Source organism: Excalfactoria chinensis, chromosome 7 (assembly GCF_039878825.1).
Source record: "Excalfactoria chinensis isolate bCotChi1 chromosome 7, bCotChi1.hap2, whole genome shotgun sequence".
Taxonomy (NCBI): Eukaryota; Metazoa; Chordata; class Aves; order Galliformes; family Phasianidae; genus Excalfactoria; species Excalfactoria chinensis.
Genome location: NC_092831.1, coordinates 26,402,074 through 26,425,328, shown reverse-complemented (window position 1 = coordinate 26,425,328; position 23,255 = coordinate 26,402,074). Strand labels below are relative to the sequence as shown.

Sequence of the window (23,255 nt, the reverse complement as noted above, 5' to 3'; positions counted from 1 at the left end):
AAAAAAAAAAGGAAAAGAAGATTTAAAAAACTTAATGGAAATGATATAAATCTGTTAATTTCTCATTAGCAGATGTCATCCTGAGGCTACAGGAAATTATTTTACAATGGTTTTTAAGAGCCTTTTGAGATTGAGATTATGTTGCACGTACCCATTGTAGAGGGGATCTCCCATAATATAGGGATGTGTACTAGGAGGCAGGAAAGGCAGTCAAGAGGTAGAACTGTAAAGGCAAAGTCTGTTGCAGCTTGGAACCAGTCTCTCAATTCAAACTAATTGAATCCTTGTATAAATTTTTAATTACTTGAGCATGCACACACACAAAAGTGCCAGCTTAATTGTATAGGCTAGGAAGGAGCTCTCACCAGTTTCATGAATCATTCTACACGCTCCTTGATTAGAGAATATCATATGTAGGTCATGCCAAAAGAGATGCCTCCTGTTTATTTCCCTGGAAACTACAACCGATACAAAGAGCACAATAACACTACACACTACATGATAGAGCAAACTCTCATCTACAGAACATTGTTTTTCAACACAGTCACCTCTGTTAGCAATGCATTTTTGCCAGCAGTGAACCACAAAAGGCTGCACGCTGCACTCGTAATCATCTGCACCAGCACAGATGATCCACTGTCACCACTGCTGAAACACACCACCCACCACCTCACCGTGCTCACACCCACTGCTTGGTCTCTGTAAACATTTAGTAAGTGTCAGTGACTGTCAGGGGGTGCTGTTCTTTTCACATAAGGAATTCTGTTTAGGAGGCATTACTTTTGGAACAGCCACTGTTCTATTGAACTTTGGTGATGCAGTATAAAATGTAGTCTGAATGATAATCCTACAATGTAAAGCTCCTTTTGCACATCTTATCCTTGGATCTCATTGTACCCTGCTTTTAAATGTAGGAAGATTAGTCAAGCCCTAATAGTCCAGCTTGCTGTTCGGTAAAATATAGTATTGAAAAGCCATCATAAAAAGGGATGTTTTTGTGGCAGGAAGCAAAAATCTTCTCAAAGAGCAAGACAGTTCATTCTTCTGGGAATGACTGGAACAGTAGCTACGAAAGGAATGAAAAAGCCAAAATCTCATACAAGAATTCATAATGATTCCACTTTAAAGCTTTTGAAAATGGCCCATGGCCAGAAGCAAATGAGTTCATTTAACATAAGATTTATTCCTTTCTTTGTCTCTGAATGGCATGTAGCATCAAATTGTCCTTAAGTTTGATTACATTCACAGTTTATTTGTTCCTGTTGAGAAGTTGTTATCCCACATCTTCATCTCTTCATTTAGAAAAGGTGTGTAATGGGGGTCAAGGCAAGTGAAGAAGTGAAATGCAATAGCTGACTCATTAACAAATCCTTTTGGTATGCTTTTGGTGTAGGAACTGCGTAGGTATCAGTAATAATTAAAGCACTGGATAATAAGGTTGTGGGCAGAGTATTCTGAGGCACAGAAAATGCCTGCTATCATAGGTAGTGCTTTGCCACCAGAGTCCTGTACGTTAGCATGTGATACAGGTTGCCATCAGAACCCTGTATTTTCTCAGTTGTTTTTGCGAATGAGATTTGCTCCTTTTCATGCACACTGGTCACAATATCCTACTGTGTGTGTTGCACTGATGTACAGTGTGTTTGTACTCGGCACCTGGGGAGAAATGGATAGAAAGTCTGCAGAGTTTTGTCAGTAGGTGCTGGTTGATAGTGTTTCTGGGATAGACTGCGAACCCTTTGGAGCAGGACCATCTTTTGTAGCTTGTTTGCACAGCACCAAGCAGAGAGGGATGCTGCTCCCACACTAGGTTTGTTCAGCCCTGCTTCATTCACACGGATCTGTGAGGATCCTGCAGGACAATCCTTTCTGGCATGGCCGCACATTGCAACCTGCAGAGAGGACTTAAGCAATGGTTTGGGACCTTCAGTGTATCTGATACGTGGTGCCTACCAGCTATTTGGCATGTAACAGAGATGGATGAAAATAAATGTGGTAGTGAATAGAATGAAGAGATCAAAAGAGGATAGGGAATGGACAGGGAAGAATGCATGGCGATGTTTTTCTTCTGAAAATATGCTTTACTGAGATTGAGATCAAACCATGCCGCAATTCAGACTGTAGCTATTGTACTCATTTTGTTCTGTTTCGTGCATGGCTTGCTTGACCTCATCATTTGCACAGGCTGAACTTAAACTTTCACCACTGTAGAAATGAAAGCGTTGGGCAAGTATGGTTGAACAGATAGTAAAATGAATAGCTCCTCCATCAAGCTCAGCAGCACCACACTTGCTGAGGTGCGATATAGATAGGGTAACTGTGCTTTTTTGCAAAGCAGTGAGTGCTGAGATGCTATGCATTGCCAGCTAAATTTTGGCAGATAACTGCTTTGTTTCTATGTATTACTCCATATTGTTCCCTATAACAAGCCGGAATGGAGCTCTGACAGCTGAGTACCCTGCAAATGGACCTAAAGATTTCATTAAACTTTGACCATGATAGTGTTTTGCAGGCTGTTCCTTGCTGCTTGAGAACACAATGGATACTTTCTGATCTTAATTCCTCTTTGCTAGACGGCCACACGCATTTCCTTGCATAAAAATTAACTGAATATGACAAAGCTATTGGTGTGGCACCTGACCAGTGTTTTACCTGAGTCTCAGTTCTGTTTCATTGTGATTCTCCTGCAAAACAGTATCTGTTAATCTATTCTCTAACCCTTGCACGAATTGGAAAAAAACATTGACTTTAATGACTCTGAATACACACCAGCTGAGCTGCTTTGGGGATTCGGCATTTCAAATCTTTATACTGGAGGTTTAAATAAGAAGTAAATCCTGTGTCTCTGTGAGAGTTATAATCACAAGCCGTATTCTTGTAGTATCAAAATCCAAAATGACCTCTGTTCTCTCTTTTACTTAAGGTTTCTAATAAACTGTTTTCTTTAGTAGTGCTAGTCTTCAGGTTAATATAGCGATCAAGAGGCTGTGATAACCAAACATGTTAACTTATTTTTACTTAAATACATAAGTTTCAGTGCCTGGCATCTGGAGGTATGCAGCCCTGTATCATTTGCATTCTTCTGTGCCAAAATATCTAATTAACTCCTTGGTTTTGTTTCCAACCTGGACAGAGCAATATGATTGCTTCCGGTGATACCTGTGGTGTGCTGAAGCTGTGGGACATGCGGCAGGCGGTTCCCATCCTGTCTGTGGATACAGGCCCCCGTTCTGCCAACCAGGTCGCCTTCGATCACTCTGGTAGGATGCTTTCACAACTTTATTTGGCCTAAGTCACGTTTTGTTTTGGAATGTCTCTGAAGTTCTGAAGCTAGCTAGCATATGAGAAGCAGCATAGATGTGTTCATTTGAAAGACAAGACATCCTTTAATACCAACTGGTGATGAATGCACTCATTTTCTATGGACTAGATTGGTAATTTGGACTAATTGTCCGTTTAGAAGAAAAAACGTACAAGAAAAAGAAGTGCAATTACAAAATTATTAAGTAAAACACATAAATGATCACTGGGAGTAGAAAACTTAGTGAGATCGCTTCTGTTTCAGTGCTGTTTATTCTTCAGTACTGTTTGTTCTTTTGCTAATTCTGTAGTTGCATTTCATAACCAACTTTACTGAGTCCTCTTATAATCACTTCAGAACTTCATTGTGTTGACAGGATTGCTAACAGTGCACAAAGTAACCAGGTATTTTTTATGATCAGCCATGCGTTGCTGTGTCAGCAATATTGCAAATGAAGGTGCGTTTTCATTTGAAGAGGGACTATTGGAAAACTGTTGTTTTTTGTTGTTATAAAAAGTATATTAATTCTCTATTCCAAAGCGTGGACAAGCACTTATATTGCAGCACAAAATTTGCTCCTAGCTCTGAAAGTCATTGTTACTCAAAGGAGAGATGATATGATAATGTATAAGTATTGCTTATTGAATACTGAAGGGATAAATATTGCTAATGGCTTATTTTAAAATGTGTATGCATTTGCATTGTGTGTTATATGCGAGCAATGTGATGTTTCAGTAGAGTATGAGGGAGAATTAAGGGATCATTTCGAGAAAGACTAATAACACATTTTGTCATCATGACCCACATACTGTAGAATACATAATATCAATATCTGAGCCACTTGGCAGAAAACTTTGCCATCAAACTCTATGGTATTTATGTAGCATTTTCACAGATCTCTTTACTGTACCATTAAATAATAAGGTATTTTTGCTTCCAAGGATAAAATACATTGACACTGTCCATTTCGACAGCTTCCTAAAGACAAATTAAACCACTGTTCTATTTATGTGCGTAATTTGGAACAAGAGCACATTTTTTTCTTGAGGAGGATTTGAAGAAGATTTCATGTCTGGAGCATAATGCTGGGTCATTTGCAAAGGAATCACATAGCTGAAAACTGCAGCAGCAGTGCTTCTAGCCAGATGGGAGCTTTCCAGTAGAAAGGTTATTGGCTTCAGGTAATCTAAATGGGCAAAATTTCCCATCATTTGGATAAAATCCAGGGTTTTCTCTGCAGGAGTAACCACAAAACAGAGATATCAAATTGAGATGGATGATCAGAATGAGACATAATGTAAAAGGACACAAACACACCTAGCTAAAGATATGGAGATATCTGGCTGAGAGAGACCTATACAACATCTATGTTTTGAGCTGCTCTTTCTGCTCAGGACACAGAAGTTGTGGTCTTTTCATGCCTGCATGACCTCAACAGGACTTGGGGTGAGGCATGCTGGCACTGCCCACACGCACACCCCGACTGAACAGGCAACACTTATCCGCAGAGGAGGCCTTGTTGGCAGATACCTGTTTGTTGTGGAGCAGCTTTCCATTTGCTTGACGGGTGCTGTGGCTGGCAGGAATGCATTCTCAGCACTGCATCTGGGTGGTGTGGTGTAGCATCTTTTAGCAAAGCCATGTGCGGCCAGTTTGGTTACTGCTAGAACTGCAGCGTGGGACTCAGCCCTAAAGCTCGTGGATGTGTAGCTTATGCTGACAACTTGCTGTCAATTATTTTCTGGCTTAGACTAGGGCTGACTAAACCAGAGTTAATCTTGAGTGATCCGGTGATGGCTTTTGATGCATTAGCATGAGTGGTAATTGATGTGTTTGTTGCAACACAGAGAACTTGATAAAATGATTCAGCCAGTTCCTACGTTGTCTATTTAATAATGTACTCATCCATACGTGGACTTGGTCAAACTATTCAGTCAGTCACCTGTGTGGGCTTATCAAGAAGTAATAACTATGCTGAAATAAATCAAACAGCCAGAAATCTACCCAGATGACGATGGGAGAATATATCCCATGTTTAACTAGCAGCCTGATGGGCATTGGCAGAACTGTCTCATCTGAGACCTCCGTCTGTGGAGAAGCTTGGGTGGATGTTTCTGACCTTATCAAAGTGTGGCTTAATTACTGGCTGTATGGCTCCGTCTCTCCTGGTGATATACTGCCTAGTGTAAAATACTTGACTGCATTAATAGTCATACGCAGGAAACAAATTGTTCAGCTTCCTGCAGGTGGATTTAATTACTAGATTAGAGAGCCATGGTTGAACAGGTTTTTTTTTTTTTTTTATCCTGCCCAGTAATTATTTAAATTATGGCTAATAATGATAGAAGAGCTTTATGAACTGTTTGTCTGTATCAGCAAATGATACTCAAGTCAGAGACAGTAAGGCCTAACTTATGGGAGATTTTATTTGTTTTCCCTTTGTATTGTTTTTAAGTAATTATAATAGCAAACGTAATGTAGATGAGGACATGTTAACCTGGCATTTTAAAGTGGAAATACCTTTCCTAGGTGTTAGTTTCACTGCATGGAATTTGCTCAACAAAGTAATAGCACCAAGAAGGAGAATGAAAGCTATTGGGATTTACACAGTGGCCTTAGAGCAGATGGGTCTTGCTGACTTTCACAAGCTGAATGCTGTTCATAGCATAAATGTTTGACGATGAAACCATTTTCTTCTTTATTAGAGCCACACTCGTATCTTAAATGAGTTAATGAAGAAAAAGTTGGGAATGAGCGTTTCTACTTTAGATTGCCTTCTCTGTTCCTCTTGCTATCATGACTTAGTCTGATCAGGATCACTGAGGTTTTGAAATTACCTTGGACTAAGTTAAGGTGAAATGGAACCAACCGATCAGTTGAATCTTTCTTTGTGTCCCACTACTTAGAACAAGACGTGGAGTGTATCTACATACCTATACTTTATTAGCAGTAAGCTATGACGACATGCCTTTGTGTTACATTCAAATATAACTTGAAAAGGGAAATAGAAGAGAGAGAGAGAGAAGAGAGATTAGATAGGCAGGGAAAGAAAATTCAGATCACCACCGTTGGCTAAAGTGTATTCTTTGGTCTGGTAATATTTGTGTGGTGGATGCACACCTGGCCATGCATGGAGTTAGTCTTTTCTACTTATTGCAAAAAGGGAATGTTTCATGTACATACCTGTAGTTTTCATGATTTTGCATCACAGAATCACAGAATGGTTTAAGACATAAGGGACCCATAAAGGTCCTCTAGCCCACAGGATTCACCTGGGCCCAGTGTTTGAGCCTTTCTAGATCTCTCTGGATCATATCCTGTCCCTTGGGCACATTGAGAGCACCGCACTGCCTGATGTCATCTGCAGACTTGCTGAGCGTGCACTCCATCCCACTGTCAGTGTTACTGATGAAGGTGTTACACTGGAGGGACACCACTTGTAGCTGACTTTGCACTGGACAGCCTTAATCTCTGTGCTAGAGGTGTGAAACATCTCAGAGGGTACTATGTGCCTATTTTTTTTATGGAGGGGGAGTCTATTAAAAGAATGTAAAGGTTGCAAATTAGTGTGAAAACAATGAAATGCCAGAGTCAGCAATATCTTCTGATATAAGGAAGTGGTTTATTTTAGAAGATAGGAGCTCTGGGGTGCAGAAGACAGATAGTATTAGGAAGTGACTGTGGAGCCAATGGCACTTTCTGCTGTGGTGGGGTTGGGGTAACTGCTCAGCTGTGCTATCTGAAAGCCAGCTTAATTTGCTTAATTGCACCCTCACATGACAGGACCATTAGTGGGAGTTAGCCCAGTGGGTGACAGAACTGTTTGCTGTCTGGTTTTGGTGTTAGTGATCCAAAGAATTTGTGTATCTGTGATACTGAATGTAGAATTACACTTAGCAGGACTTGTTGGGATGTCATTGCTGAAGCATCTTTAGCATTTGCACTAGGCATGGGCTAGTTCTAACACTATTAAAGCCATGGGTGATCCACACATGGATGGAAGCACAGGGTTCCCACACTTCAGTTTCAGTAGATCTATTTGCTGCAAAGCCAAGCACATGTTGAGGTGTCAAGCTGTGTTTTCTCTTCTTTCTTTGTCCATTCCCTTCACATTTCTGGTCAATAATGTTCCAGTGTTGTGGAGCACATACAGCTTGATCTCCAAATGCCAGGGCTTTTTTCTGGGCTGGAAGAAGCTGTCCCATGTTGGAAAGCTGCACAGTTAAGTTCTGCCATTTGCTGCTGGCTGCACAGGGGGCTGGGCCCACACCGCCCCTCCCCAGCCTCTGGAGAGGCTGCATGTACCTGCAGTGATCCAGATATTAAGAAAACTGGGCAATTGTGTAGTTTCTGAAGCTTCTTTTTTATATCTCTTGCCCTCTTGCTTACAGTTAAAGTCACACTTGATGGGCGAAGAATCTCTAGTGCAGAATTCACCACAGTAATCATTTTAGCAACAATCTGCTTTTGTCCGCATAGTGCGATTATGTGCTGAAATTAATGTGTATTTTCTCTGTGACCCCCATTTCTCACTAAAAACCTTTTTTTTCATTACAATGCTTTATTGCTTTGTGTTCTTTAATCTCTAGGGCAGATTACTTGATAGCAGCAATTGATTGCTTAGGGTGCTCTCTCCCTTGTGGTTCAACGCTTAAGTCCTTCCTCATTCTCAGTGTTTGTACATGCTGTTGTAGTCTAAACGGTATCAACTCAGTTGATTTTAATTTAAGCTATTGCCAATTAAAACAAACTTCTAGTGACTGATTTGGGAATTGAAATATGAAGAATTAACCAAGCACTAAAGTGACTGCTTGTTCCATTCTCAGTTGAAGCCGACCCATGTCTCTCTTCTCACGTTCCTGGCCTCAGCTCATCCCACTGGCTGTCACTGCAGGCATGGTCCTTCATGCACCACGTGTGCACTCATATTGCACCCTGGATGTGCTGATGGGGCTTTCCTGAAGTTAATTGGGTGCATGTGTTTGAATTAATTGGTTGTCAGTGCATAAGGTGCTCGGGCAGACATGCGTGAAGTGGTGGGGCATTCATGCAGAAGAGAATTGGGCACTCATGCAGGGGTCCATTGGGTGCTCATGCATGAGCTGATTGGAAAAATGCAGATTAATGCTGCTATGCAGAGAGCTTAGTATGGACTGAAATAGGTCTGGGTATAATTGTACAGACTTGTCCTGGCACTGAGGTTTTCAAGCAGAGCTCAGACGGCTCATGATTGAGTTGTTTATCATTTTGGGCTTCTTGTAGTTCTACCTACCAGGGCAGCAGGGTGATGAAGCCCTATTATAGATCACATCTTTCCAATTCCTTTGAAATATTTGCTCCTCAATTTGAAAACTGAGACTGGTTCCTCCCTGTTTTACTTCTTTTCTCTTAAGTCTCTTCCTTTCCTTCATTGCAAACAATGGAGGGTCTCTATTGCTTTTTCCTTTCCCCTCGCTCTCTCGTTCTCTAAATACACCAAACTTGAATTCCCCTTTAGAAAACTTTCTATACAAAAGGAAGCATCGTTCAACAATCAGACACAGAGAACAGGATAAGGAAAATGAAAGACTTTAAAAGAGGGCTGTGATGCATATTTTCATCAGTATCTGAATGTGCGTGACTCCTTTAGGCTTGATCTACAGAAAGTAAACATTCAGGGCCACCATTTATTGTCCAAGCTAGTTTTACAAAAATAACGTATTTGCACAAATTGCAGCTCAGGGTGAAGTGCTGGTGGGCTGGCAAACCTCAGCCATGCTGAGAGAGGCCCGTAGTGCTTTGTGAGCTGAAATGCCGGCTCTTGCAGTAGGTGAGCACTGTTACCCCAGCTGTGTGCTGTAGGCAGTGCAGCAGTGTCAGTGTTCTGTCCATGGGTAGCCTGACCAGTTGGCATGAGAGATCTATGAGATCCATCCGTGGCCTCCCTGGAGAAAGTTGTGCCTTGGCCTGGTGGTGAGCTCAGCTCAGCAACACACCTGGGTCAGCCCTCTTCCTTTGAAGGGTGCTTTGGACATCTGTTGACCACCTGTCATTCCTACAGTCATTGTAAAGGGATGCACCACAGGGCTGCGTTCATTATTTGCTGATAATCTCCTTTTCTTCTCTTTCTCTCTTCTTCCTCCAGTGCTGCTGCATTTCCTTTCTTGTTTTCAACATTTGCTTTCCTGGCCATAAAATTCTCTACTTCGGAGGCAGAGGGTGGTGTGGAACTTGTGTAAATATGAGTTGACTGACAGATGGTTTTGTCTCCCGGTTCCATGGGGGTGTGGAACTATCACTGCTCTGCTTTCTGTTTGCTCCAGCTTTACAAAAGAGAAAAAGTTGGCAATTAATTTTTCGATTCTGTTGATCAGAAGAGCTGTGCCACGCAGTATTTCTGTTGTGTCATAACCATTTTTCAACACGAGCAAACTCCACAATATTTAAATATGTTAGAAGGCACTCTCAAAATATACAACTTTGTTGCCAGTACACACATAATTTGAGATGTATGAAATGTTTGTCCTTTGGAAAGAGAAGGGAGGTGGCTTGGAAGCCCTGTTTTGCATTTTCTCTCTAGTTGCAGGGTAGTATTTTTCTTTGCCTGTGTTTTCTTTGCTGAACTAATGAGGGTGGGGACTGTGTAGGGCTGCAGGCAATTGCTTTGAGCTTTGAGCACTTTGAAGAGATTAGCCCCATTGATATTCCCTTCATCTTTGTTAGAGAGGAATGCATCTTTCCCTCGAGTGCAAAGGAGATGGACAGCTATTTAATAGAGCCAGCCTTTTTGCAAGTAGCTACTGTAGTACTGAATATTCCCATCCTGCTTGCATGCATAGACCCAGCAGAAAAACAGTGTTCTGAAAGCCAGGACTGTGCTTCATTAGAGCAATGATCCTGTCGGGAATTTTTGGGGGGACCCCAGGTTGAACAGATTACTGTCTGACTGGTGAAATGTTGTCCTTCAAGGAGGAGCAACAGTTTCAGCTGTTCAGGCAGTCTGCCAAAACATGGTGATGAGCAAATTGTTTGTTCCAGTAGTAAATGAAGGGAACGTCCACATGATTTTTGCCATCCTTGTATTAAACTAACAGAAGCTGAAAGTAATTGGAGGTTTATGCATCCCAAGTGGGACATAGCTGATCAAAAATTTGATTCTCCAGCAGCTACCCACAAACTGAATTAAAAGGGTTTTCAACAGGTTGTTTTTTTATAATCCCACTTAAACTAGACACGAGTTTTAAAATATGAATGTATTCAGCATCTCATTTCTAGCATTTACTGCTTTTATGACTTTATTAGGCCCGTGTATTCTCTTTTATATTTATTGTTTATATTACTTTCAGCTCACAGAGTGCTACAATTAGCAAATTCCCACTTTGAACATATTTACAGTGATTGAAAGAGAACTTGTTTCTTTCACTCAAATCACACAGCTCCACATCAAGCCTGGCTTAGATACAAGAGCTTCATCTCCTGATTAGCTTGTTTCCTGCAGACATTCAGGGTAAGGGCTCCTGAAGGTCATCACAGCCTCACAGCTATCCAGGCCTTGTGTTCCGAGTGGAGCATCCCTATTATATTTAAAGAAGTGAATCAATACTGAATTCATCAGTCATACCTGTAATAAAAAGCAAGGATTTCTGAAATAAGATATTATATTGATCTAGTACTTGTGTGGGCTTTGTGTATGTTCAACAAGCAAGCAAGAACAGCGTTGGCATTCTCTGCCAAGGACTGGATGGATCAGGTAATACGTAAGGGAGCAGCCATTTGCACCTTCATCACTGCTCATCAATAACCAAGAGTCATTCGTTAGCTGGTAACTTTGTGGATTGATCCAGAATTATGCAGGGTGTAGTACTTATGCTTATAAAAAAGATGCAATTGGACATTCTGATTTAGGGGAAGCAAATACTCATGCAGAAGGAGACAGAGTGTTCAGATTGAATACTGGAGAAAAAAAATAATCAGTAATTTAGGTAGTTGGGTCAGTTTAGCCACCATTCCTGTTTTTTCTAGAAGCAAATTGTCTGTTTTCTTTTTGAATATTTTAAAGCTAAATGTCAGGTATTTTCATATAAAATGAGCTTTAAACGGTCCATAACAGGAGGGAAGCAAGATTAAGCTTTCCACTTTAGTTGGGTGTTTTTTTGGTACAAGCTAGGTTGAATTTGAATAGCATACTTATAGCTACTTAAAAACTACATTTTTATCAAGCTTGCTGGTTGTTGTTTTTTTTTTCAGTAAACCTTTTAGAAGATAACTGAACTCCAAAACAGAGTTATTCACCTTTGATTTAGTTAACAGGTAACTCACTATGGATGCCTATATAGTAATTACAAAAAAAAGCAATGATCTGATACCTTGCTATAGCTCTTCCACTCGATAGATGGAATACATTCACAAACTGGCTCTTTTCGTAGCTTTGAAAGTGGCATCTCCTCTCAAGCAAAAGATCATCTTTAAATTATGTATGCTGTCTATGTATGCTTTTTTTGTTTTCACGTTATTGACAAATTGTCATAGGAGCTAAAATGCCTAATCATCAATTGCAAGTGATCCATGAGGTTATGCAAAATAAATTGATTAGCAATATAATCTCCATCTAGATGTCCTGGGAGTACTTGGTGTTTTTTATGAACCAGACTGAGAGTCTTTGCATGCACAGCTGGAAAAGGGCGAGTCAGACAAAGTGCAGGATATCAGCAGTTATGCTGTTGCCACTAACAGCCTCTTAATTTTTGGAGGCCTGTAGGCCAGCAAAACAAACTGCTGGCTTGGAACATTTGTCCCTCTGCTCCTCTTCTCCGCTCTCAACAAGACATAGATTGGTATTTAAATCCGACAAGTAGGGACCTGATGGATCCCTTGAAGCCAGTGAGCCAACTGTGTTGGAAGTACTTCAGGAGCAAACATGGATTTGCTCTAGTCTACACACGCTGTTAATTAGGTGGACTTTTCAAGGGCTTCTGAGGACTAGGGATGAGCAAGAATTGTAGCTTTGTCCCACAGCTGAAAGTTCAATGGGTTTTCTTCTGTGTACAACCTTGAGATTTACGTGGCCTGTTATCTTTGTCCATGAAGGAAAAGGGATTTGGGCATCTGAAGTTCTTCAGATGGAATGAATTTAAGGCTTTGGATAAAGTTTCATTTTAAATTATGCTAATGCAAAACTATTCCTTGGAGAAAATTGCAATGTTTGGATTAGATAACTGACCTAGGGGAGAGAGAATGCAAAGTTTGCACACTCCTTTTTTTTTGAGATGGATTTCATTCTGAAGCCTTCAGATATAGCCTGTCCTTTCACAAATGGGTGCACAAGCAAATGCCTGGCCATTAACAGGGCAGAAAGTAGCTGTTGTGCCAAGATTTTGGGGCAACAAAATAAAGCATTTAATTCCCTTTTTCTGTGGCAAAAATGCTGTGTATGATCTTGACTGGGAAAATAAGGACAAAAAGAAACTCTGTGACCAGCCTCCAAAGCTCAGCCTGGTTGTTAGAACTGTTTGGTTTTCCTTTTGGTTTAACTTCATTTCATTGTCTTATCTCTCAACTTGCAGAAACACATTTTGTGTGGAGCTTTTGTCCCTGAGTATCACAGGCTGTTGGGGAGTAGGGGAAAATCTACTCAGGTGTTGGTTTTCCCCTCTGAAATTGATTGAAGGAAAGGAGACGCCTGATTGAATCCTTTAATTCCTCCTAGAGGAACAGTGCCCTGTACAATCTCTTTGAGACGTGGTGAAGTCTTGGTTTCAATAGAAGCTTAATGAGGTTTCCTGGTTTTGTTCTCAAAGATGTATCCACAGTGATGAAAAGATCTCTGTCCTGAGTGACAAAGGGCAGCACACAGTCTGTTACTGACTTGGTGTGATTAAGGGTGTGTTTGTTCATCAGAGGCATTCTGAGTTTCCCAGAATCAGGTTACATCTGCTGTTCCCTCACTTAAGCCCGCAGTGCCTTGAGATCTTTCAGCAAGTCATTGAAATGTGCTGTTGTCTTAAAAAACACGAGTAACGTTCCACTATCAGTGAACTTCAATATCACCTTCCCTCACAAAACATATATTATTATGCTGAGTAACACAAGTCCCAGAGTAGATGTCACGTTCTTCTGGCTGTCTGTTCCTGTTCTGATGTTGTCAGGTCACCCTTCCTCCTGTGCTTCCCAGCCCCATCAAAGACTGAAGCAGGTTTCTGAGCTGTGGTTTCCCATATTAAAGCACCGGTAACTCTTCACTGTGGTGTGACATTTCTCCATGCATCAACTAAATCTCTTCCTTATTGTACGAGCGAGTTTATTAGAGCTGTAAAGAAATCCACCTCACCAGCTGATGATTTCCAAGCTCCTTTTGGAAACTGCTGTAATGTTTGCTGCCAAACATTCCTCTGACACACGTTCAGTAGGTTTCCTGCTTCAGTAGCTGCTTTGGTTAGTTTTGTGTTTAAGGTTTTATAGAGCACCTGTTTGAATACTCGATGATTCTGGCAAGCATTTAGTCATTTTATTTGAAGATTTATGACTTCTGCTCCATGTTAAGAACAACAGCAAAACAGCCTGAGCAGGTATATCTCAGCAACCATCTCTCTGCATAGTTCTGCTTCCTGGCATGGCTGAAGCTGGTTGCATTTGGTTGAAATAATGCACAAGCGGCTTTCTAATCTGTAATAGAGGAGAGGGGCGTAGGCTTTTGGTACAAGGATGGCCTCACCTTTGTCTGAACAGATGATTATTTGTGGTAAAGATGTGTGATTCCTTCAACCAGAGGCATCTGTCTATAAAATACAGAGTTCTTCAGCTTCTTATCTGGATGTGCATCCGTAGTTGGATGCTAAGATCAGACGTTAACACTATCCTTGGAGTACAAGTGTAGCTGAATTTGAGAATTGGAATGTGCATCCTGCAACAGAACAATTTTTTAAATAAATGCGTAATGGGCATTTTTAGTAGGGACTGTAATTAATGATGAATATTTTAGCTGTGTTTGCAAGCTAAGTTTGAGCACTGGCAAAACACAGAGTTGCCTGGAGTCATGGGCTGATGGAGCAGCAGAACTGTGAGCTTCATTTAGGCAGATAAACCCTCTGAGTCACACACAGGGATAGCAAATCCATGCCAGCACTGGAACAGGCTGTGGCCAGGAGGGCTCTTCCATGTCCTCCCTGCGCAGCCTGTGCTAGCACTGAGCTGCCTAGCTCTTGGAACACACAGCCTTCCTCTCACAGCTTCTGCAGCTGATGTGGAGTATTCCTGGTATCTGCCTTGTGATGTTGGTGTTGTGATTGATCTGATGTTCTTGTAATGTTTAATTACGAATTAATTATAACGTTTATTATTGATTTTTTTCTTAATGTGTTTGCATAACTTAATAGACAACTCTACCGCTTGATAGGACTGCAGGAACAGTAGCACAAAATGAGGGGAAACAAGGTTGAGTGCAGTGAGTGCTGTTTTTTTGTCACTGGTGCAGAACACAAGGAAAGGAGACAAGAACAGAAGTCTGTGAGAACAGATCACGCAGACATTATTAAACATTTCCTTAGTCCGAGCTGCCCAGGAATACTCCTAGAGTGTCATCCAAAGCCTTGGCTGGTCAGTAGAGCTAAAGATTGGAGAGAAGGTTGATGGTATTTTCTGGAAGCACTAAACATTCCCCTGGCATCGGGAGCCTCATGCAGCAGGTTCTCTGCAGACAGCCAGGGTTTGGAGGGCCATCTCTCAGGGCTGATTCTTTCCAGGGAGAGCAAATGCAGCCTCAGACCTCAATGAAGGATTTCCTCTCGAGCTCTGGGTGGCTGTTGTTGTAGCCCAGCCTCAGCCTGCTGGCTGGCAAGCTCTCTGCTGTCTGTCCACAATGTTTGTCAGTGAAACCTGGTGGGGACTCAGCTACGAAAGCAACAGCTGGGTTGCTTTGCTTGTTAGGGTTTTGTTAGGTTGGACATCTCAGCTCTGTGACGTTTTGTCAAAGACCTTCACTGGAAGCTGTATCCTCCTAGCTTAAATTTCCTCTGCCTGCTGGCTTGGGGGCTCTTGGGTTGCTTGTTTCAAACTTTTATGCTATCCAGGGACACTGTTATGTGTTCTATAATAAATCCTTTTCATTCATTGTTCATTTATTTTCAGTTAGTGTTTTCCTTCTACCGCTGCGAAAGCTCTTCTGTTCTTAGATTTGATGTTCACTTCTGTGATTTGTCCTGATGTTCTCTACAATTATAAGTTTTAGTAGTGTTGAGGTGAACGTCTAAATGATTCAGTGGAATGGATCCAAAGTGACATAAACAGGGCTGCTCAATAGATGAGAGCCCAATCATATCCATTAACACAGAGCTGACATTCACCTTATGTACGAGTGTATGCAGATTACAGTCCTTTGGCTCTGATTTGCTCTTCACTTATGTATTTACAATCAGTTTGGGCTTTAGAGAGTGATGCACTGAGGGCTAGACAAAGGTTTTATTACCAGGAATTACCCCATTAGATGGTGTGTGGGTAACAATGTGGCAGAGGGACCATTATGATCCTGTCACTGTAAGATGGTAGATAGCACAGCTCTACCTGCTGTGTGTTGTACGTACTGCTGCTCTTCGTATACATGCACTGGGGGGGTGCAGAGCTGTATTTCTCTGCAGTGTCCTCGTTCTGTTCTTATAATTGGTGGGGAGAGGGGGGAACCTTACTCAGTACAGCCTGGCCTTCTTCATGGAAACAGAACACTTGATGGTGCATCAGCTTAAGAAGAGGAACACCCTAGTGTTTGTTTTGCAGGACGTACCTGCAGTGTAGCCCAGGGACAATGGATACAAGTATTGCTCTGTGACTGTGGAATAAGGCATTGCCCTTCCTCATATAAATCAGACGAACAAAAGTAAAAAAAACATTTGTATGCTCAGTGATTTGAAGGCAGCAAGCGCACCCCATCCCATCTAATACCTCATATGTAATCTGCTTTGGTGTTTCTAAGCAAAACAAATATTTCCTAAGGAGTTATCATGAACAGATGGACTAACATTTGTAAAACAGACAGTTCCCTTTTGAAGAGGTTTGTTTGAATAAAATGGATTGTTTCCATTGAGATTTAAACTACAGTTTGCTTTAATTATTTTTATATTTGGCCATTATACTGTGAGCATATGAAATGGGCAAAGTGCTGAGAATAATTAGGCAGAGTGGTCCGGAATACGCTGGTGAATCTGAAAAACCATATATAAAAGAAAGCAGCTATCTGTGGAGCTGCCAGTTCTACTTACATAAGCCCATCTGTTTACATCTTCTCCTGTTCCCTAAAGAAGAATACATCTTATGTGAAGAATTCCCACCAGGTCCCTTAGACATTTTATCATTCAAGGATGTTCTTCCTGTTTGTTCTCTCTCTTTCCTTTATAAGAAAAGATAGAATTAATATTTTCACTGCTGCCTCTTAGAACATTTACAAGACAAATGTTTGACAGCATATAAAATTACGTGAATTTCTTCTCTTCTGATTCTGTAATGAATAAAAATGTTTGCAAACCACCTATATACACCTTTGACTCACAGTGGCTTATAGGCATTTCTTCTCTTAGTTCCCCATCATCCTCCTTTATTCTCATCTGAAGCCTTCCAACTATCTATCGTGAAACCAAAACCATAGCTTTTATATCTCATTGACATTGTAGAAAGGCTATCAAAGTGTAAATTCTTGACATAAACTGTAGGGGCACAACAAATGCAGAACAAAATGAGGTCGAATCAGAAAGGAATAAATTCAGTTGGTCTGTTCAAAGAAATTTTGATTTTGAGTTTTGAATTTTGAAGGTTCTTCTTCTTACCAGCTTCCATGGAACTGAAAGAAGTTAATCCACTTCACTTGTGAAAGTTCCCAATCATTTCTGGTGGTGTTACAGGTGCTTGGAAGGCTCTCCTACAGCCTGCTGCCATCTGCCAGGTGGGTCATTCCATTCTGACCACCAAAATATGCTTTATATTTTGACTTTACAGCATCTGAAGTCAGGGAGCGCAGCGCAGTGCTCTTCCCATGCTGTATTCAGAGGGCAGTATTTTGGAAAAGCCAGTCATTTCACATTGCTGGGTCGTTGGCATAGATCTCATGTGCAGAACATGGGCTCTGCATCCTTTCCCAGCTTCAAACATTGATGCTCCCCAGCCTCTCCTAGCAGTGATTTCGCGTGGACTTCCATACATCACTGTTCCTGCTAGGGCTTCTGCATCACTTGTGGGGAATTATTTTTTACCTTCAATTTGACCTCTTTATCCTAAGCAGTGGCTAACTGCATGATAACTAAGGAATTTATCCTGTGGACACTTCAGAGATGAGAATGAAATGGGCGGTTTCCCCTTCACGTAAGATGGCCATGGGTCAGGTATGGGATGTGTTTTCACTATGCTGTCTTCCTATGAGAGCTGGGGTAGGATGGAGCTTGCACAAGACCCGCTGTCCAATGTTTCTGTGCTTTTGATACTTGGAAGCTGAGGCGCTCCTCCCAGGCCTGTTAGACCGATTGATCTTGAACTGAAAACCTTTGGGATTTGGGGTGTTAGCACATTTTTTCCCTGAAGGGCAAAAAAAGATTAGGCAGAAGGAGATGAGATTTTTAAGACCAGTGAGGTTATAGACATTTGTCTCTGTACTTTTTGCTTTGCCTAGGGGCTCTTCTGTACAGAGGAGACAGCGAACAATAGCTGATGCTGATTAATGCTGGATTGCTCCGTGCTGGCAGCAGCATGCTAAAGGCTTTGCTAGTTTCTGATGGAGCTGGCCTTGATTCCTCTGCTGCACTCATGCACCTTTCCATGGAGATACACATAACATAAGGTGTATCATATAAATGTGTTTCTGTTTTGTATCTGAGTGGTACGTGAGAGCAGATGATGCCTGAATCGTGTTAAGAAGTGAATTTGCAGAAAGGGGCAGTGGATAGACTGCTCTGGGCTTTCTCCTCAGTAGCCTTCAGGAACTGAATTTCCGTCAGAGACTTTGTAGTGGAATTGTCATACTGTTATGGCTTGTTTTTTCAGCTGTTGTTTGGCTTTTTGGTTTTTTTTTCCTGCTATTTATTTGCTGTGCTGACTTTTGCTTTGATAGGTATTTTTCTTTATAAACAAGGTTAATCTATTTTTTGTTTTTTGCTTTGCTTATTCTAACAGTGGCTTTTCTAGGTAGATTTTCAGTGTATATATATCTTTCTTATCATTTAGGAACCTGGATTTGCTTTTTTCTGACTGTTTAGCTGTAGCAAAGTATTCCTCCCAACCTATCCAGCAATCCAAAGCAGGGATTAAAGGAAAGGTTCCTATTTGAGAGTAGGTCACAGCGAAAGAAATCCAGACTGCTTTTGGGTTCCCTGTTGAGGCCTTTGAAGACGCAGCCTAAAACTCTTTTTAACTACTTGGCTCTGTCAACTACAAGGGGGTCATCATCTGCTGTTTCCAAATGGTTAGCAGATAAAGTCTTACAGGCTTGGAGCAAGCCCAATTGTATGGTGAGTCAATTTATGGAAAAGTATCTCTTGTATCAGTAGTTAAAATTTTATTACAGATGGCTCAGATACTGAGCTTGATTTATTCTTTATATCTTGGTTAGTGACATGAGTGAATTGTCTACAGAAAGGCCACGTTGTAGTTATTACAGAATAAAGGGCAAGTAGCAAAGGTAGCTGCTTCTTTGCGGCCCATATCTCTGCTCAATTTTCAGCAGCATGGAGATTGTAGAAATAAAACCAGACTTTTTGGGGCTGTTGCTGAAACTCTGCCACCTTTAATGATACCGAAGGAAGTGCTTGAAGGTAGCTGTTTTAAATGTCTGTCAGACATTCCCAGAAATTTCTTCACCTGCTGATAATAGGATATGACCTGATTTCATCCTTGTCTAAGACTGTCATGCATTACTTTAAGTCATACAAGGCAAAGAGGAGGAAATCTTAATGATTTTAGTTTAGTATCATCAGACTTGTTTAGAACTGAAAATTCCTTGCACTTCTGGAAGTTGAAAGCTTGTCATTTTCTGTGAGGCACTCAATTATTTGCACTGCATCTACCTCAAGGAAAAAGAAATCATAATTAAAAAATCCTTAAAAAAAATTAAAAAATCTCCTATATTCACCATCTTTTTTTCCTCTCTCCCAAGAGGAAAATGCATTGCGATCTGTGCAGAATCCTTTGTAGAACACGTACTCTTTTGTAGACAAAACGTAAGGATGTCCCGGGATTATAAAATTAGACAGAAAATATTATACTTCATTTATTTTCATGGTCTGCATAATGCAAGCCGTAATTTAGGATTATGTTTTTTTGAAGGACAGTCTTGATTTTAAAATCACGGCTGAGCAAATTCTCATCTTCCATGCTTAAATTCTTTTACATGTGTCATCTGGAACAAGATGAGATCTGTAGAATATCATTGAATAACAACTGGTTACACCATCCCTCTTGCATACACGTTGCATAAGTGAGAAGTAGTGCGGAGATAATTTGTTGTAATCTCTAGTTTCTCTTGACATTTGATAGAGTTCTCTTGACTTTTGGATTGCTAAGCTGGGGATCCTTGGATCAAATCCATTCTCTATCTTGACCTTTGAAAAATATCTGTGCTTTAAAGTTTCTAATATCAGATGTAGCAGGGGAAGGATGAAAAAACCCCGCTGGGTGATTATGAGGCGATCTGCCCAGTGAGTAAGCTGCTTCTCACACCCAGCTACCTGCGGCTGACTCAGGAGCCAAAGTGTGAAGGTGTGCAAGTGATACAAGCTTTCAACCTCTCGTATTTTTAGATAGAACTGACTGAGTGACAGAATGTGACGTTGGTGCCTGTATCAGTTAATAAAATGAATGTGATGCTATTATTCGTGGTATTTTAAGAATAAAAATCATTGTCAGCACATGCATAAAATAGATGCGAATAATGGCGGAGCCTATTAGGCTCCAACTTCAGAAATATCCAGCAATTATGCAACTTAAATTAGCAGTCTTAACTTACTCATATATTTACATATTAATGGTCCTAAGTGATAATTGTAATTGTCTCTCATCATTGCTTTGTGTGACCGTCATTTTTCAAATAAGAAATATGAAATTCTATTAGGTAACTTTAATAGTTGAAAATTAATTAAAGGCAATATATCATCAATTAGCGAGCCCTTAACACGCTTCAGTGTTTTCAACCAATGCTCACTTGAAGGAAAGGAAGGGTTAGTCAGTTTCTGTATGTCTGAATGAGGGGCTATCTTCTTATGCATGTGCGACAGAAGTAAAAAGTGAAGTCCATTGGGTTTCCTAGCCTTGGTTTGGTTCATCTCTATGCCATCCCTTCCCAAATGGTCCTCCTGCTGCCTTCTGCCCTTGGTGCAGAAGGAAGGACCCGTGGCTGCGCTGCCCTTCAGATTGAGGTTAGGAAGCAGTGCTCACAGCTGGCCAAACGGGTCTTCTGTCATCGCATCAACAAATGGAGCTAATGTAGAATAATAATGGGCCAAGTTGCTTCCAAGTGCTGATGACTAAAATACATTTTGCACAGTGTGCTGCTCTCAGAAGGAAAAAGAATTACAAAAGCCATTAAAAGCTAAATGCCTCTTATTTGTCATGTCAGTGAGGCTATCAGCATCTGTTACAGGACATTTATGATTTTTGGTCTGCAAATGTTACCATTGTCCATAAAAGTGAGAAAGATTTTTGTTATTTCCTTAAATGCCAGCCAGGTAAAAATAATGTGTGTTTTTTTCCCCTCTCTCTTCTTGAAAAGCCATAACTTAAGTTAAAAAAAGCACTCACAGGTGTGAAGTCACTAATATTACAAGTGATAGAGTTAATAGCACACAGCATAAAGACTGTCTGAAGAAAGCAGGTGTGCTGTTTTCCCCTTTCTATATAAACTCCCCCTGGTTATCTGTGTAAATGCTATACTGTTTTCCTCTTGCCTGTGTGATGTCAGTAGAACAGCACATATAACCTGGCAGACGTTTCCACTGCTCCTATCTGCAGGCTTGAAAGATGAGCTGTGAATCAGAACAGCCTGAGATCTGGAGCCAATAACGAGCTACACTGGTAGGATTTCAGGGTGTAATTAATTTTGGTATGAGAATTAACTTCTCCGTAGCTTGATTATGAAGATGAGAGCTGAGGGTGCTGTGCTGTCCTGCTCCATAAGGATGTGAAAGCTAGGTGTGCCCACGTGCTGCTCCAAAACTGTTGTCCTTCTGAGCTGTTCTGTTTCTCTCTGCTATTTGCAGGACTTTGTTTTTCCCCTAATGGATGCTAATTAATTCCAGTTCCATCGTCCTTTGGAAACTCTCCGAATCCCGGTTATTGCTAAGATTTAAACTGGCTGTAATCAGCGGATTGATTGGGGGAAAGAATATCGGGCAGCGAGATTAGCACAACATAATGAGCCAACATATTGCTGCTGCCACCATGAATGATGACAGCGAGCAGAGAATATATTAAAGGGAGCAGAGACTTCCATTGGTTGGACCAAGTTCGTTAGACCAAGCACCATCTCCACAATTACACCCACTGCATAGGAAGTTGGTGAAAACCAGCATTGAACTGTGGAAGTTGGCTGTTGGTGTGTTTATCTTCATGTGCTGATCTAGCAGTTGAAATGAATAACAGTTACACATTGAGGTAGCTCTGGGATACTCAACTGTAGCAGAAGAATGGTGTAACTGTTAATGCAAAGGCAGTTAACCTGGATACTCCATACCTGGAGGCATTCAAGGCCAGGCTGGATGTGGCTCTGGGCAGCCTGGTCTGGTGGTTGGTGACCCTGCACGTAGCAGGGGGGTTGAAAGTGGATGAGCATTGTGGTCCTTTTCAACCCAGGCCATTCTGTGATTCTACAATATGATGAACCTGACTTCACTTAGCTGAGTTTTCTGGAAGGAAATAAACAGCAAACTTCAGAATGAGAGTTTTTGATGTTTTAATATGTATTTTTCTTCCTCCTCATATTGCTTATTCACCATAGGAAGTATTTGCACATTTGAAGATAGCTGTAAAACATTAAATTAGGCAAATAAGCCTTATACGTGGGAAAAAATTGAAAGTAAATTTAGCTTACCAAGTCCCATTTGAATTTATTTTCCTATCTGAAAGTGGTTTAATGGTCACAATCAGTAATGAAATTTTGGTAGTTTAGCTAGCTGTTCTTACAACTGGTACGAGCACAGTTCTTGCAGAGAATAGAGCTCTTCCTTCAGGTGTGAGGTGTGACACCGTAGAATCATCATAGACTGGCTTGGGTTGGAAGGGACCCTGAAGCCCATGCAGTCCCAACCCCGTGTTGTGGGCTGGCTGCCCCCCAGAGCCCATCCAACCTGGCCACGAGTGCCTCCAGGGATGGGGAATCCACAGCTTCTCTGTGCCAGCATGTCAGCATGTCACCACCTTGAATTAAACTAAGAGGACACAGCTGGGGCTTTGAGCCAAGAGGGGCTTTTTTTTTTTTCTCTTTAGGGCAGCACAGTGCATAGTTTGGCATTATGCTGCAGGAGGGTGCGAGCAGGTCACACTTGTGCAAAATCACTGCTGCTTGAGGACAGCAGGGCAGAAGCACCAGAATGAGGTTTGTCCTGAGCTGGCAGAGGGCGATGTATGCGTCCTGGTGATGAGTTGGTTGATGGAAGCAGTGCAGAAGAGCTGCAGATCCTGGTGTAGCAGAAACCCTATGACAGAGCCCTCAGCAGCACTGTCCTGGCCCTTGTCCATGTGGCCATGGAGACTGCAACATCTTGTTCCCAAGGGCAGTGCTTCTCTAAAGGAAAGTAAAAATTGGTATTCTGCTGTAGGTATTAAAGCAATGTATCTATGCAGTGTTTTCTCCCCTTGTCTCTGCTGTATTTTCTCCAGCTCTGTCTTTGCCAGGTGCCTGTGATCCCAGTGCCTCGTGTGGATCTTTGGAGCAGTGCCTTTGGAGGACGCTGTTTCTTTAGCAAAGGGTGCCCTGTGGCAGGCAGCTGGGAAGGGAACCCACAGCAGGGGAGCC

General features: G+C 41.4%; 1 protein-coding gene across 1 annotated transcript in view; it reads left to right on the top strand.

Moving 5' to 3' along the window:
- The window catches only part of SPAG16 (sperm associated antigen 16), a 340,520-nt gene that overhangs the window by 254,039 nt on the left and 63,226 nt on the right, over window positions 1-23,255 (top strand). The window contains exon 15 of the mRNA XM_072342185.1: window positions 3,134-3,260. Coding sequence (XP_072198286.1) covers window positions 3,134-3,260 — 127 coding nt within the window. The remainder of the gene's footprint in view (window positions 1-3,133; window positions 3,261-23,255) is intronic.